The sequence below is a fragment of the Dryobates pubescens genome, chromosome 19 (assembly GCF_014839835.1).
Source record: "Dryobates pubescens isolate bDryPub1 chromosome 19, bDryPub1.pri, whole genome shotgun sequence".
Classification (NCBI taxonomy): domain Eukaryota; kingdom Metazoa; phylum Chordata; class Aves; order Piciformes; family Picidae; genus Dryobates; species Dryobates pubescens.
Genome location: NC_071630.1, coordinates 11,200,744 through 11,217,899, shown reverse-complemented (window position 1 = coordinate 11,217,899; position 17,156 = coordinate 11,200,744). Strand labels below are relative to the sequence as shown.

Sequence of the window (17,156 nt, the reverse complement as noted above, 5' to 3'; positions counted from 1 at the left end):
AGTAGTCTAAATGGGAAATAACCCAAATTTTTCCTAAATTGGGGGACCTTTGGCTCTTTGATACTTTCTTGAGATGGCTTAAAAGAGCAGGTAACTATGGCAGATTGGCGTGCAGAAGGCATAAGTGGCTGTTGAAAGCTTTCTTCCTTGCTTCAGGCAGACTTCTGCTATAATTAACAGAGAATTTTCATACACATTGCCTCCCTCTCCACTCAAATATCCTCCCAGGTATTCTTTTCCTGAGCCTCTTCATCGCCTTCCACAATTCCCCCCCCACCTCCCCCCCCAAAGCTGCTGTAAGACTTACTGGATTTGCAAAGGAAAAAGACTATCTTACTCATGTAGGACTCTGGGGTGATCTTCTTGGGCTTGATGGGTTTGTTGCTCCTGGGTTCCGGCGGGTAGAACCGCACTGGATTCTGCTCGGCGCCCTGTGAAATCTCCACTTCGTTGGTCTCATCTGTCTCAGTGATGACAGGGTCTTCATAACGGTAATCTTAGTAAGAGAGGGGATTGAAAATAATTACTGTGTGTTCACCTTGATGGAGAAGTCAGACGGGTTCCTGGCTTGAGGGAGGTGATGTGGTTTGACAAAGATCTACTTTAGAACAGTTGGAAGCTCAGAAATGCCCGCTAAAGGCAGCACAGGGCTATTGCCAGGGCAGGTGCAGCACTGGGAGGAGAGATCTGCTCCTCTACCACTCCTCGGCCCATGAGTTGACATTTAGAGCACCTTACAGCAAAGGTTCAAAAAGATCCCTACTATTTAATGGGGGGGGGGGGGGGGGGGGGGGGGGGAAGTGCTGATGCTTCTTCTGTTTCCCATGCAGCTTTCTCTCTGGAAGAAAACACAAATTTGGTAAACACATGCAAAAAGAGGGCTCTAGAATTTGGGAAAGTGGCTGCAAACTTTTCTCCTCCCAGTTGAGTTTGCTCCTCCAAACCAGCCCAGAAGCCCATCCTCTGGTAGAGCATGGGGTCCTGGGACAGCATGATCCCAGCTTTAGCATCTGTGGTGGGTTTATTCCTCTGTGTGCCTCTGCTGGAGAACAAGCTGCCTGCTGTTGCAGCTGGGAAAAGGGCTTTGAGAAACGATGCCAGCAAAATTCATTCCACTTGGTCAGTCCAGCCTGCAACCCTGTGCTGCTCTCATCCCCAGCAACGAGGGGAGGAATGATGCAAACGAAAGGGATGAAGGATGGTGGCTCCAAGAGGACTTCTTCCCTCTTGCTGTCCCACTGGGACATCCCCTCTCTCTTCACCTGCACCCTGGGGTGCTCCTCAAGAAAAATGGCATTCTGAAAAGGCTAAATGCAAGTCTGCAGCAAAATAAGCCTCTGCTTTGGGCAACTCTCCAAGGAACCTGCCTGTTTCTAAGAGCCCAGATCTCTGTGAAACAAAACACATGGGAGAAGGAAAAGGCTGTCAATGCATGACACCAGGCAATGTCATGTGCTGGGGCACAGCACTACTTCACTGGAGGGTTCAGCAATAGTGTTTCACTGTATTGAACTTTCTTTTCCACAGATCAGGAATAACTATCCACAATCCCCTGCTTTCCTCCAAGAGACAGGAATTGCTGTACTCATTTTGCAGCCATGAAAACCAAGGTGGGGAGAGAGGGAAACGCTCCATGTCCCTGGCCCCTGAAGGAGCAGGGCAGGCAGCCAAGCTCTGCCCACCCACATTGCCTCTGGTAAGCACTGGAGAACATTCCCTTCCCAAACAAACCCCGTGAGGACAGGATTGCTCCTGCCCACAGCCTGCCAGTGCTCAAAATCCTGCTGGAGCTCCCAAGCCAAACCCATGGAAGCTCGGAGCAGCATCCCTCTGTCCAAGTGCTTGCTCTGATTTTCACTGGGGGAAACGTGCTGAATCCCAGCTCCACTTTTTAAGCAGCTCAGGGCTTTTGGTTTCAGCAGCAGCTACAGCAAAACGTTAAGGATGGTTCATTAAAAGGTGCATAACACTGCTGCTACTTAAAAGATTTCAGCCTTTTTCCCCACCCAGGAGGTGTGCTACGCTCCCCACCACATACCTTTGTAGCAGAGGTTGTTCTGGCAGCCTCCTCCATAGCTTGGTGGGCACTCGGAGCAAGGGCGGCCAGTCTTGTATGGGGCTTCTCCAATCCAGTTGCCCCTGCAAGCACAGAAGCAATGTGGACCTGTCAGACACCCATTCATCCAAGCCCCCCAAACGACCTGGTGCTAAGGGAATTGGGAAAGTGAGTGGTTTTGGTAGAATCACAGAATCATTAAGGTTGGAAAAGATTGCTAAGATCATCAAGTCCAACTCACCAAAGTGGTGTTTGGTGTCAGCCAAACACTACCATGGCCATTTAACCATGTCCTGAAGTGCCATGACTACACCACTCCTGAATACCTCCTAGTGCCTGGCCACTCCTTCAGTAAATAAATCCTAATCCTAATATCCAACCTAAAGTTCCCCTGGTACAACTTCAGCCTATTTCCTCTCGTCCACTGTGCTCATCCATGGATGGGGGCTGTAAATGGGGAAAAGATGGCCTTGGAGTGCCAAGTGAAGAAAGCAAGTATTGGGCAAGCGAAGGCTTCACCTCTCTTGGTCATCAAAACCACAGGTGTCCCACCACTTTCTGCAACACCCCCAGGGAGCTGCATGGGACAGGCTGGAGCACAGCTCTTACCTTTTCTGAGCTCCGTTTTCAGGGGCTCTGAACAACCTGACCTAGTTGGAAATATCCTTGCTTGCTCCAGGTGGGTTGCACTGGATGACCCTTAAAGGGCCCTTCCAACCCAATGCATTCTATGATTTTATAATTTTTCCATCTGGAACCATTTCCAAGCAGAAAACCACCAGAAACACATGGTGCCTCACACCAGATCATCTGAGAAGTGCTTTGCACTCTCTCTTCACTCAACCAGGTCACCCTCAAGTGCCCAGTTTTGCCTTGCAGGCTGCAGAAACATTACCCTGTCCCAGAGCAACTAAGCAAAGACCAAACAACCATCCTACAATAAGCCTCATGAGAAATGTTGCTGCTCACTGCTTCTCTAAGATGACATTTTTAGGGGTTTATTTAAACAAATTTTGTGCAATATCACCTTTGCATTAAACTCCAATATAAATACTATGATCTTATGTAAACAGAAGTAGATCAATGGATTACTGCATTTTACTCAAGAAACTACCCAGAAACAGAAGTCCTTTTTGGCACTCTGTGCGACAAACTTTAGGGGCTGAGATGGTAGAAGGAGCCAGAGTTCAGCCCATGGCTATGAACCTTTGGGTTATTGCTCTTTCAGCTGTCTCCACCTATAAGGTTAGATGAGGACAATGTGCACTGAAGCCAGAGAGAAAAGATTAAGTAGAAACTGCAGAAATAGAGTATTTTTCCATCCAGCAGCCCTGAGTGGATGACGTGCAAAAAGCCCAGCCTGCTGCAAGAGCTCCATGGGATGATCTCCTATGAGGAGCAGGTTATTAAACCCCACCAAACCACAAGCATAATGTGCTCAGTAGCTAAAGTAGGGAGAGGGGATTAGACAGTCCACCCATAGGGCCCTGTCAGGATAGTGCTATGAGCTGCCAGCTTTGTACCCACACATCTTGCTTCTCTCTGTTAGTCTGCCTTATGATCTCCAAGAGTCAGGTGCTTCCTAAGCTGCTCCATTTGTATGGTGATTTCCCCATTTCATTTTGATTTTAAAACATCAAGGACTTGCAGTGGGAATGTTTCTCCTATTACTCATTAAAGAAGAAAATACTGACTGCTGTTGCCTGGGAGGAAACTTCTCCTGGATGTATTAGTCAAGAAACATGATTTTCATTTTGAAAGTCAATCAAACCATTGAGTTAATTGCATCAGTCAAGATTTAGCTATTTGGGGGTGGTGGGGATGCCATGAGGTGCTCATCTGATCTGGGATTTTTCTCTTCATAGCTCCTTGCAGTGGGACCCAGCTCACCATGCTTCCAAGAGCAACCAGGCTGGCTTTATACAACAAAATGGTGTCTTTAAACCAGCAGGTTTTGCAGGAGAAGGGTGAAATGTGTGATGCTATGGCAGCCTACCTGGCTGGGTACAATGCTGGAGCAGCACTGAGCAGCATTAATCACCACCCCATCCCCTCCCACTCTCCAGAGCCAGCAAGCCTCACTTGGCAGCACACACCAGCTCCATGCTGGCCATCTCCTGCTCCTCCTTCCCGTGGCAGGAACATCAAAGCTCCAGCCTGGCCCCAGCCCCTCATTCAGTTTTCCAGGCAATGCTCAGAAGTCTTGAACCAGCTCCGCGCTACCGTCTAAAGAGAAAATGTAAAGCCACAACCACCAGTCTAAACTGCCAGAAATCTTTTCCCCAGATCCCAGGCTCGTTAAGCAACCTGCCAGTTTTAGGAAGGCTGGAGAGAGCCCAGGTCCTCAGCCTTACTTGGGTGAGTAGTTGCAGACCAGGTAGACGGCATTCTCCCAGATTTCCCCCCAGACATTCATCTGCTTGCAGACGTTCACGGCACAGCCAATCTTGTTCGTCGTGGCCCAAACTATCTGCAAGGGCAACGTGGTTGTTGAAAATGAGCAAACTGCCCTGCTGTGGGCACACAGGGTGACAAGTGGGACACGGTGGGGGGTGTCAAGAGTAGAGGTACGAAGGTCCACCATCTCCTTTACCTGGGTGTAGTGTGTGCACATGGAGCCTGTGCATTTCTCCGGGCACCACGGGTTGCACTCGTGAGGGTATGGGTATGTGTAGTCCTTCACTTCATCGTACCAAGACTGGACATGAAAAGCTGGAGACCGATACCTGAAGAAGCAAAGGCACTTTAAAGCACAAAGTTCTGGTAGAAGTTTGCACACAATGCCTGTAGCCTCCTGTCATGCTGTAAACTCAGATATTTCAATACAAGTTTTGCTAGTTTGTTTTACCTCAAGGCAAGTTCCCTTTGTTGAGGTACTGCATAAAAAACCCCAACCACACCACAATAATACAGTTTAATGAACAGAAAAAAAAAAATACCTCATTGATGGGTTTTTTTTCTTCCTCTCTAAGATTCACAGCCTGGTCTGACTTTCTGTATTATTTATAGGTTTGACATGCCCTTCAAGCACTGCTGACCTGAAATGTCCTCCTGACTTCTCCACACAACTACAAAAAAACCTTCTAGTTTGACAGAAAGTCCTATTTTGAAAGCAAACAGAAGTTGAGGTTTGCCAAACATCTTAACCCAAAAGCCATCGTGTACCTATGTTACCACCAGGCAATTTGCTAAATCTGGGAGGACACCAGCAGGGAATAGTCTCAGACCTTTGGAAGTCAGCAGGCTTTTTCCCCACTCACATGACACAGCAAGAGCTGGTGCAGAGTAGTTGGTGCAGAACACATATAACCCACCTTTTAGTTCAGTTATTTCTCTCTGCACCAAGCTCCACTCCCTATATGCTGTGTGGATGTTGTGCAGATTATGAGCCAGGTATGGCAGTCTGCAGCTGCACTGATGGTACTTGGCTAGAGCCAGCTGGAGAGGAACCTAGTGAACTTCAACAAAGTGTAGGGTCCTGCACCTGGGCAGGGCTAACCCCCTGCACCAGTAGAGGAGAGGGGTTAACTTGCTGGAAAGCAGCATCACAGAGAAGGACCTGGGAGTGCTGGTGGACAGCAAGCTAACCATGAGCCACTTCTGGAGTGCTGGGTCAGTTCTGGGTTCACCACTACAAAAGACACAAGAATCTACTGAAGAGTACAGCAGAGGCTATGAAGAAGGTGAGTCTACAGCTACCTGAAAAGATGTTGTGGAAAGGCTGGTGCTGGTCTCTTCTCATAGGTAATTAGTGATAGAAAAAGAGGAAATGGCCTCAAGCTGTGACTGGGTAGGTTTAGACTGGACATTAGGAAAAAATTTTTCACAGCAAGAGTGGTCAGGCATTGGAATGTGCTGCCCAGGGAGGTGGTTGAGTCACCAACCCTGGATGTGTTTAAAGGTCATTTGGATGTGGTGCTTGGGGATATGGTTTAGGAGTGAACCTTGCAGAGTAGGGGTATTGGTTGGACATGGTGATCCTGAGGGTGTTTTTCAACCTGAATGTTTCTATGATTCTGTGAAAGGCTGAGAGACCTGGGGCTGTTTACCCTGGAGAAGAGCAGACTTAGAAGGGATCTTCCCAATGCTCAGCTATAGCTAAAGGCTAGAGAGCAAGAGAAGGGGGCCAAACTCTTGTCAGTGGTGCCCAGCAACAGGGCAAGGGACAAGGGGCACAAACTGGAACACAGGAGGTTCCATTTGAACATGAGGAAAGCCTTCTTTACTTTGAGGGTGCCAGAGTCCTGGAGCAGGCTGCCCAGAGAGGTTGTTGAGTCTCCTTCTCTGGAGAGATTCCAAACCCACCTGGACATTTTGATCTTGGGCAACCCTGCTTTAGCAGGGGGTTGGACTAGATGAGCCCTTCCAACCCCCACCATGCTGGGGTTCTGTGATACCTCGAGTTCACTCACTTTGAGTGAACACAAAGAGTGTTAAACTGCCTATAGAAACGCTCATGGATCTTGCATGCTACATACACCACAAGCACAGAGCAATCTTCACACTCCGTAGCAAAGCAGAGAAGCACTTCAACCCCATTGCTTTTTATTGCTTTCAACAGCTCACATGAAGCAAGCAGCCAGGAACACAAATGATGTCATTACTAACTGGAGTTTGTTCTTTCAGCCAGCTCTTCATTAAAAATCATTCATTAGAAGGATTTTAAAAAGCATCCACCTCGTGATGTCACAAAGTGAATACTTTCCGAATCCTCTTTCACAGGAGAGGAAATTGAGGCAATCAAGCTGTGGCCTGTTCCTGAAAAATCTGAGATAAATCTGATTTCTTCTTCCTCTCAGTGACTGCAAAGGGAGCAAGATTGGATCTACCTCCATCAGGAACCCATGGCCATCCTGAATGCTTGTAGGACAGCCAAGAACAGCGCAATCTTTTGACTGTGTCCAACAGATTAACCACTCTGCTTTCCAATCAGTATTTAATTCTGCCAACAAAAACAGGCCTGATTTTTATATCAGGCTAGCTTTTTACCAGCAAATTTCCATCACTTTCAACCAAGTTCTACCTGATAGACAACAAACATAACCACATTTCTACCCATTAGGGCTTCTGAGCACATAGGAAATGTTTGCTCTAGAAAGCAAGCTTAACGATAAGAGCTTAACAACAAACAAATTTCCCCATGAGGAGTGGCAAATCCATTTGGAAGCTTTAACATCAGCTTTCCCAGCTGGGTTAACAGCTCTGGGTTAAAAACCTTCCCCAGGAAGCTTAAAAAATATTTTCTATTCTGAAGAGTGTTTTCATTAAAGAGAAATTAGGAGCTGGATAAATATTTATGGGAATTACAGCAAGAGATAAGTTCTGAGCTAGCACCTGAGTCCAGAAAGTGTTCCTGAGAAATTTCAGCTTTCAGCTGGTTCTCAGCATAGTGCAGGAAACACACACACCCCTTCTCCCCCCCCCAAAAAAAAAGTCCCAGCAGATTTAGGAGCAAAAGTGATGACTTCTGTAGCTGTTCTCATTAAGTAAGAGTGAGGGTGATCTTAAGCACATTACAGCTGCATTACACAGATGAATGGAGTAAGCCATATTGATGCTGGTTTTGTGGGAATGGTCAGCTGAAGGTGGCTGCAGATGTTATCACCCTAACCATTCCTCTGAAGCAACAGCAATTAATGATCCTCAACTTTTCTCCCATCCCCACAGTGCTCTACTAAGCATGACCAAGGCAACCTTTTCCAGCTGGCTCTAAACTGCTCTTTGTAATGAGCTTGTATCATGCTGACTCTTACCTGCCCCAGTGAACTGCCAGGTTCTGTCCAATTGACCTGATGAGGGCACTAGGTCCATGGTCCCAGATGCACTGCTGAGCCCAAGCCTGGGCTGATCTTTCCAGCTCATCATCCCAAGTCTTCAGAGCATGAGAAGAGAGAAGAACAGGTTAATTCATCATCCCAAACTTGTTAGATCAAGAGACTTGACCAGCAGCGGTTAGTGGAGAAAGATTAAATTACAGTCCACTCCTGGTGTCTGGTCTGTCCTCATGAAGCCAGTGTGTATCAGTGATGGGCCTTAACCTAAAAACAACTTTCTCAGGATGTCTTCTTGCCATGGAAATGCAGGGCACCAAAGAGTCTATTATTTTTCCTGCTTGATGCCCTGCTTCTCAGGAGCAGCCTTGCATTGGTCAGCAGAAAACACACCTGGGAAGATCTCCAGTATCCAGTTAGACTATCCACCCTAAAACACAAGATATTTTTGGTAGTTGTTTTTCTAATATGTTAAAAAAGGACCCAAACCACATCAAAACAAACCAAAACAAACATCAAGGATGGAGATCCCAGCACTTCATCATGACACCTATTTCTGAGCTCTGCAAGAGTTCTAACATGCAGCCAGTACTCTGATGAAGTGCAACATGATTTTCCACCCCTTGGTCCTGCCTATCAGGACATTTCCAGGCTTTCTCATCATGGGAAACTCCAACAGAGGGTGTGCTCCTGCCATCCATTGCTGACACAGCTGGAGATTTTTGGCCCAACCTCTTAATCAAGGGGTGTGGGTCTGAGTCTCCTGGTCCCACCTGCTATTCTCCTTCCAGAATAACTGCTAAGTCCACCAATAGATCCAGTCAAATTTAACAGAGCGGGGCAAAGTTCCAGAGCTGTTGAGCTAATATCACTGTCCCTGAAATAGCCATCAGGTTAGAAAGTGACAAATCCTGTTTATGCTCCTGCTGAGGGAAAGATGATGGTGTGAGATCAGTCCTCATGGAATATCACCCAGCTGTAAGCCAACCAGGACCTCAAACACGATGAAAAGGGAAATAGGAAAGCAGGCTTTGTTGGCTGCAGCACCCAGAAGAGTATTTGTTTTAAAGGCCAGACTTGCTGGACCCAGTAGACAGTGCCCTGAATTCATTGTGTAATTCCTGACAGCTGGTCTATTCAGAATAGTCCTTAGAGGATAATTCATTGGGATTAAAATATTACCACACATTCCTACAAATAAAACCAAAGAGAAGAGAGGTCCTGTAACAAATCTCCTGCCCATTCATGTGCCAGCACGAGATCATGTCCTCTTTGGACATTTACCATCACAACCAGCTGGCCTTTCCAAGACCAGTCTCCTCCAGAAGAAAAGCATCTTCTGACCTCAGATGTATCAAAGGACCTGTTAGAACCTGTTTAGAGGACTGGAGGGCATTTAGGCTCCCATATACATTTAAAAAGCATCAAGTGCTCACTCTGAGCAAGTATCTGAACATCGTCTTGGGCAGTTATAATTGGCTGGGCAGGGGCCGCACATCCCTGGCTAAGACAAGAGGAAAATGCAACGTCTCCTGGAACTTGGTTTGTCTACACTATCTTGGTGAAGCAAACATGAGCTCATCTCACTGAGCTAACAGCCCAGACCTCCAAGAACAGCTTATCATTACGCATGTCAGCAACCCAAATTCCAACAGCATCCAAAGGTTGCACAGAGCTCATCAGCTTGGCTTTGAACTGAAGCAAATCTGTGTCAGCCTGCAAAACTCTGTGTGGACACAGCTCTGACAGAGGGAACGAAACGGTTTTCTGTCTCAGCCCTCCAACTCCATGAAGGTACATGGCATCTGACCCACCACAAACCTCTGTTCAAGCAGACTGTTTGCAATTGTGCCTAGACACACAGCTTTTTGTGGTCTCCCACTTTCTGCACTAGGCAATGACTAGCCACAATCTGCCTTCCCATCCAACACATAAGCCACAGAAACTCTCCCAAGACGTTACGCACTGCTAGTACTTCAGACCTTCTAGCAGAGCATTATTCCCTGCAGCCTCAAAGGCAGGGGTGTTCCAAATCTCCTAATTTATTGCAGATACATTCTGAGCAATAGAGCATGAAATGGAAATGGATGTGAACATATGCATTACATCTTTCTTTGATGCCTACAAATGAAATAAAATTAACTTGGACCAAAAGACATTCGGCAGGCAGTTGGGAAGGAGCTGTGCCTTTACATGGCTTTGTGCTTGAAGAGTAGAGAAGCTCATTTCTGCAGGCATCAGATTACAAAGCCATCCCATTGAAATTAGGGCAGTTATTTGCCTCTTCTCAGATGTGAATGCGGTCAGAAGGCTGGAATTGTTTCAGAGCAATAAACATATCAAACCAAAATAAAAAGAGAGAGAGATTTCAGACTTTCCCAGCTATGCTTGCAAGAATTCTTTATGCCAGCGTTCAAAGCAGTATCTAGGAAGGCTACTGAAACTCAGAGGCAGAGTGATGATGCCTGTGCTCAGCTTCCTTCTCAAGGAGAGATTGAGAAGCCTTTGGAGATGCATGATTACAAGTGATTTAGCACACAGACCCTCATTTTGACTCCTGCAGATTTGCAATGGCCTTTCAAGGTACAGCACATGCTATATGTGTAAAATACTTGCATGGCATACACACATGGTGATACCATTTGTAGGTTCAGATTTTACGAGAGTGTATAGAATCATGGAATCATTTCAGTTGGAAAAGACCTTTAAGGCCATTGAGTCCAACCATTATCTGACTTTACCAAGTCTGGTGTTAAACCATGTCCCTCAGCATCTCTGCATCTTTTAAACACCTTCAGGGATGTGGATTCAACCACCCCCCTGGGCAACCTGTCCCAATGTTTGAGAACCCTTTTAGTGAAGAAGTTTCTTCTAATATCCAACCTACGCCTCCCTTGGTGCAAATACCCTACAGGGAGTCCACTTGCTCAGCCTAACTGGTCTGTAAACCCAACCCTAGGCAACTGAATTGCAGTGATCAGGTTATGTGTCCATTTCTCCTCCTCAGCATAGATTTCTTGCAGTACTGGCAATTTGCTTCTAAAATAGCCTGAGAGTCCAGGGCTGACTTGTAGTGCTAGAAGTGTGGATATGCTTTGCTGAGCCACACAGAAACACTGTCCCTTCTTGACAAAGAGAGTCACCACCCTACAGCTGAGAGAAAGGATGCATACCTTATACATGAAAACAAACCATTTCCCTTCCAGCCATCTGTACTGAAAACAACTTTGTTTTATCCAGCTGTCTTTGAGGGCTCTGCAAGAGGAGAAATTTCTGCCTTTCATCACTACTGAAAGCCATCTGACTAAGCCATCTTAAAGGTCAAGATGTCTCAGGGACTGTTCTGTCTTTTTACTCTTGGCTCATTAATAAGGAGTTTGCCTTGGTCTTGGCTGCTGTTAGAAGGTCCAAACACAGAGGGGAAGTCTTGACCATAGAGCTGTTAGAAGGGTTAAGGTAATTCTTCACCAGGAAGCTGCACATTGCTCACTCTCTTTCCATTAGCACTGAATACTCTACTCACATTCATTAGACTAACCCAGCAGCAAAATTGGTTCTTTCTTCTTTTCTTTACATTTATCCCATATGTAAACAATTCTTTTGATCTCCAGATAAGTCATGGGACTCAGTGTCTTGCTGCTTACTGATTAACAGCCTTCACCAACTGAAGTTGATCCTGTTGTAGATAGAATCATAGAATGCACTGGATTGGAAGGCACCTTTAATGGTCATCTTGCCCAACTACCCTGTAATAAGCAGGGACAACCTCAACTAAATCAGGCTGCTCAGAGCCTGACTTTGAATGTCTTCAAGGAGGGGGGCTTCACCACCTCCCTGGGCACCCTGTTTCAGTGTTCTACTACCATCATAGTAAGATCTGTCCAAAGAATTTCTTCCTCTTAATGTCCAATACATCACTCTCTCTTCCAATACCCAATATGTTCCTATGGTCAAATATATCCCTTTCCTGGAATACATTATCTCCCCCTGCCACTTTGGGTCACTTAAATTCCTCAGTTACGGAGCCAGGAGAGAGGACTTTCAGAAGGTAGTGGTGGGAGGTGGCTGGGCAAGAGCAAGCCCTGCCCACTTCATAAATTAGCACTGCATGATGCTCAACACCAGCACCAAAGGAAAAGAGTAAAGTTCATCTGTGGTACTAAAGACAAACCATCCTCTTAAATGAGTCCAAATGAGACATGTCCTCTGCAGGACAAAGAATTAAAGTGAAATTCACGTTCAGAATACACACTGCATTTCCCAGTAACATTCAGCAAATACGAATGCATGAAAGACTGATTATAGCCTTTCCAAGTAGCACCATCTCATACTCAGCTCCTTTCTTCACAACATACAAGGCCCTTTCATTTTCCCTCCATCAGCCATAAAAACCACTAGAAAAGCAGACTGAGCAAATACAAACGTGTAACCACGCTTCAAGCATAAACAGCAGCTGGCCAGGGGACAGTCCGCAACAGCAGCCTCTCAGATCCTCAAAGCCAACCAAAACACCTTTGGCTTTCTCATGCTTTGTGTTTACTCTCTGGAAATTAACCAGGTCACCACTGCTCTGGCAGCACCTTGCCTGCAGGATCTTCTCCATCCGTGTAAATATCTAAAGGGTGGAAGCCTCGAGGGCAGGACTGGGCTCTTTTCAATGGTGCCCAGTGAAAGGACAAGGGACACCAGGTACAAACTATGACACAGGAGGTTTCACTTGAACTTAAGGAGAAACTTCTTTCCTGTGAGGGTGCCAGAGCCCTGGAGCAGGCTGCCCAGAGAGGTTATGGAGTCGCCTTCTCTGGAGAGATTCCAGACCAAGCTGTACACTGTAAGCCTGGGTATCCTGCTCTGGATGACCATGCTTTAACACAGGGATTGGACTAGATGATCTCCAGAGGTTCTTTCCCACCCCCACCATTCTATGATGCAGTGATTCCATAACAGCAGAGCCCACTGAGAGAGAGACACAAAGCCCCAGTTCTTAGAAAGGCACTCCATTTCTGACCAGAGTGGGATGAAAGACCAGCTCTTGGGGACCAATTGATGGAGAGCTGTGTGTCCTTTCTTATTGTCCTCTCCACTCCCTTCTCTTTTCCCTTTTCCTACAGCCACAAAAGGCAGAATTTTCCATTTGCAGCACTCCTTTCAGCACAGCTGGCAAACAATTTTATACTACATTCAGTGTACTTTTCTTTTACCCTTTTAAACATGGTCTTAACAAATCGTTCATCATTTCATCTGTCAGCAGGAGCACACAGTTGAAGTCAGACTAGTTTCGGTCATAACTATATTTGCACATTGGGAAAAGGCACACACACACACACACAAATTATTTGCCTACATCATTTTCTGGCCCACAATATTTTGATGACATGTCTAAAATAGCTCAAAGTAGGGTCTCTGGCATCAGGTGGAAGAAAAAAAAAACCAACAAAACACCAAACTTATTAATCTGAATTGTTGATGGCAGAGGCATAGTTCATACCCATACCTTTAAGTTCTCCCTCTGAAGTGGGAGAATAAATTGAGCACATTTTTTGTTTGGCCACCAATCTATCCACTTCTAAAGGTCACCCATGAGCTCCCAAAGTTTTCCCAGCTACTTCCAGTGATTGAAATGGCAGATGTGGCAAATGGAGCCACACTCCATAAGCCCTGTGTCCCTAAGTTCCTGAAGCGATTCCCAGCAGTACCATGGATGCTCAGATCACATGAAAAAAACCTCTGGTGATAAGTGTATGACCAAAGGGCAGATGCTATCTCCAGCATTGGGTGGTAGCTGATGGCAACCCAAAGACCGTCAGGAGTTTCTCTGAGCAGATTGGGGCGTCCTGAAGGAGCAGTCACAACGGGCTGAAAGCTTTCACAGGGAGAACGTGGGTTAAACACTAGGGAAAATTTGATGCTTTTATGACATTAAGGTAATGGAAGAACCTGCTGAGGCAGGCTGTGGAATTACCATCACCGGAGATACATCCAGGGCTGGGCCAGACGCTAGTGTATGAATAATGGAACCAGTCCTGAAACTATGGAGTGAATGATTTGATGACCCATTAGTGTCCCTTTCCAAACAAAACAGTCCACTGATGTAAAGCAGCATTCACTCTGGAATGCTCCAAGAAACCTCTCAAGAAAAACTTACGTTAAAGGAAATTTGCTACATCTCTTGCATTGTAAGAAAAATTAAGTTTTTAAAAAAAAAGGAGAAAAGTTAGGTACAGATACAGTTAGGTAGCAGGAGCTGGACTCACCATGTATTCCATATTGGAGGCCACTGGGTACACTTGACCTCTCAGTTTATTGTGCAGCATCAATATCTCCTGTCTGTCCGAGAATAAAATGGCTCTTTTGGATCTGGAGTGAGTTTCCTCATCCTGATATTTGCTCAGAATGCTCTCCAGGTGGCTTGAGTTGGGCAAGATAAAGCCTTCAGCTGCCTTTGTCAGGAGCAGTATACATCCAAGAGGAAGGATCCAAGGCAGGGTAGGATTCATGCCGCCTCCTCTACAGCCAGCAGAAGTGGAGATGAAGATGATGGTGGGTTTTCTTGCAGGGACTTTTGAGGCTCAGTGCAAGTCTGGATTTTGGGGAGAAACAGGCAGTCAGAGCAGTGCCAGAGAAGCTCTCCATGCTTACGTCCCCCAAAGACTGGGGGAGACACACAACCCAGATTGTTGCTTGTAAAAAAGCAGTGCCTACAGCATAAGCAATTATCCTCCACCCCAATGACAGGAAGACCTGAACAACATCATAAGCGGTCAGAACTCTGTTTGTGACACTAGGGAGCTCCACTGTTGTTGCATTGGGAGTGAGCATCACCCAGGCACGGCAGTGGATGCCTTCTTCACCAAAGACACCAGGGTCCAGTTGCCACCCAGTAATGCCCAACAGCTGTGAATAATCCCAGCTCCATCCTTTCACAGGCAGAGAGATATCTGAAGCTATTTGCCCAAAGAGCAGCTCTTGAAGTGGAGAATAGATGTACATAAAAGGGGAAGTAAAATTCCCAGTAACCCAGATCGCAGGGAGGTCACACACCAGCAAGAGCTATTTCGGAGGTCCCGCTCTGCCAACAGACTCCAGCAGAGCAGCTGCCAGGCTCAGTGAAAGTGCCTGTTTACGTGAAGTGTCACCGTCACCCCGAGCAGCCCAAGTCCCTGCTGGCGAATGACGCCCTGGGGACTCTCGCTGACGCATCACTTGGCGGCGGGCGGGAGCGCCGCCAGCGATATGGATCTGGAGAGGAGCCAGAGCACTCGTCTTCCCCCACACAGATTAGGTGTTCCCCTGCATGCACAGTATCTCTCACCACTGAGGGCTTGAAGAGAAGGTCTCAGTTTGGTCATAGCTGGGATTAAATGGCTTTATTTGACCCTCTTCCCCTGCTCCATGGTGTTCCTGTTCCACCTGCCATTTCCAAACCCTTCCTCCCTTCTTCTTCACCTCCACCCTGACTTCTCCGTCTCATGAGCTCCATGCATCTTGGCTGAGTTTATTTAGCTCATGAGCTATTCAGGAAAGGAAATATGTGGTGCTTCATGGCTTTGCAGTACCTACTCTTCCTTAGGTGGGATCTAAGAGCAGAATCAATCCACAAGGGCAATAAGCATCTGTACATGTGGTGGAGATATAGCACCTCTCCTTAGGGTTAAATTGTGGAAGGAACTTCCCCATCCCTGTCTTTGCTACTGAGTCAGGAGATGAGTTTGGCAGCACTGCTGACACCCTGAAAGCATTCCTACACAGCACCAGGAAACAGACACCAGGTTAGTAGGAACTATTTGAGAAGTTTCAGCCCACTGACATGGTATTTGGACATACTGGGACTGGATGAGTTGGAAACCATCCAAGGCAAGGAAGCATCTTCTGTCTCCCAGCTGGAAAGGCTATGCCTGAGCCCAAAGACCCAAACCCCTGTTCCCCACACAGCAAAACAGCATCTGTAGGGGACAGTGGTAAGCATAAGCTGCTCTGCCCAAGTGTGGACTCCCAAAAATCTCTGAGGCCACTGAGAACCTCAGAAAACTTGTTGAATGTCTACACAAAAGAGACAAAGTCTGTATTTGTGGCTTCTTACTTGCACTCTCTTAAGGCAGATGAAAACCAGCTGCCCTCAGTCTCTCTCCAGGCAGAGCATTAAGCATTTGCCTGCTACAATGATGCAGAAATGTCATTTGCACAGATTAAGTAGTGGCTCCTCATTATTTCCCGCTCTGCAGAGCAAGTTGAACACACACACGCACACACACAGAGAAACAAACCTTGTCCCCAGCTCCAGGCACACCTGAAAGACAGGACGTTTGGTATCATCAGGACAAACATTGCTTTAACCTCATCCTCTTCTCAGCTCTGTTTGTTGGCTTCTGCTTCCCCACCCCCAGGCAGGAGCCTGACTTTCTAACCCGGCTAGAGAGGAGCAGGGGAGGCAAAACGAGCTGTTGCTTTTGTAGACTGTCTGACCCAAATTCAAGGAACAATTCCTACTTTGAGGCACTTCCTTAAGAGTTTAAAAATAGATGCTCTGCCACAGCCGTTTACAATGTGGCCATTTAGCAGAAGCCACTTTGACTGGAGCCTGCCCTGTAGGTAGAGCAGGCAGGAACAGACGGCTAACACACGCTGCAGTTGTACCTCTTCATTTGGCTAGGTGCCCTTTGCTAAATGGGAGCCCGAATCCACCACCCATTTAAGGCAAACACTGAACTTACAGAGAGGACAGCTTGAAAAAAATCAGCTGTAACATCTGAAAGCCCAGAGGAGCTGCCCCACTCACGGCTACGCGATGAAGCCAGCGCGTCTGGTTTCGTGATCCGGCCAAAACCTCACAACAGATGGTTCATTATTCCTCGGGATGTTCTTCCCTGCATCCCATTTGCCAGCCAGGGGATACTAGCACTTAAAATTAGGTCACTTGGGCACTATCTTCTTTTTCACTTGGGGTGTGCAGGTTCCATTCTCTGCTTTGGCTTGAGGTGGGGAGCTCTGAGCAGCCAAAGGAAGGATGAAGTGATCAGAGAGGGACAAGGAGCAAAGAACTCCCTAATTGAAAGCATCAGAAAGACACTCATGTTTCAGTAAGCTCTCACTGGTTTCAGATGTCCATCCACTTGTCTCTCTTAATATCCCCATACCCAGGTGCAGCAAAACACTTGGATTTGTTAAAGCTCAGTCAGTCCAAGCATCCTGCAGAGCTGGGGCAATGCCTCCAGGCTGCATCAGGAGTTCCTCATGGGGGAAGATTGAAATCATATTGCCTTTGAGTTGGGATCTGACAGTATTCAGAAAAGCTGTCACCTGACAGTCAGCTGAGGAAGCCTCTGCTGTTG

The 17,156-nt window shown here is 46.7% G+C and overlaps 1 protein-coding gene across 1 annotated transcript in view; it reads right to left on the bottom strand.

The window, feature by feature from the left end:
* CRISPLD2 (cysteine rich secretory protein LCCL domain containing 2) overlaps positions 1–14,403 on the bottom strand; it is a 30,115-nt gene extending 15,712 nt beyond the window's left edge. The window contains exons 1-6 of the mRNA XM_009904477.2: positions 14,082–14,403; positions 7,810–7,928; positions 4,650–4,782; positions 4,411–4,526; positions 2,039–2,139; positions 338–496 (exon numbers count right to left, since the gene is read on the bottom strand). Of these exons, the coding sequence (XP_009902779.1) occupies positions 338–496; positions 2,039–2,139; positions 4,411–4,526; positions 4,650–4,782; positions 7,810–7,928; positions 14,082–14,324 (871 nt within the window). The 5' untranslated portion in view covers positions 14,325–14,403. The remainder of the gene's footprint in view (positions 1–337; positions 497–2,038; positions 2,140–4,410; positions 4,527–4,649; positions 4,783–7,809; positions 7,929–14,081) is intronic.
* Between the last annotated feature and the right edge of the window lie 2,753 nt (positions 14,404–17,156).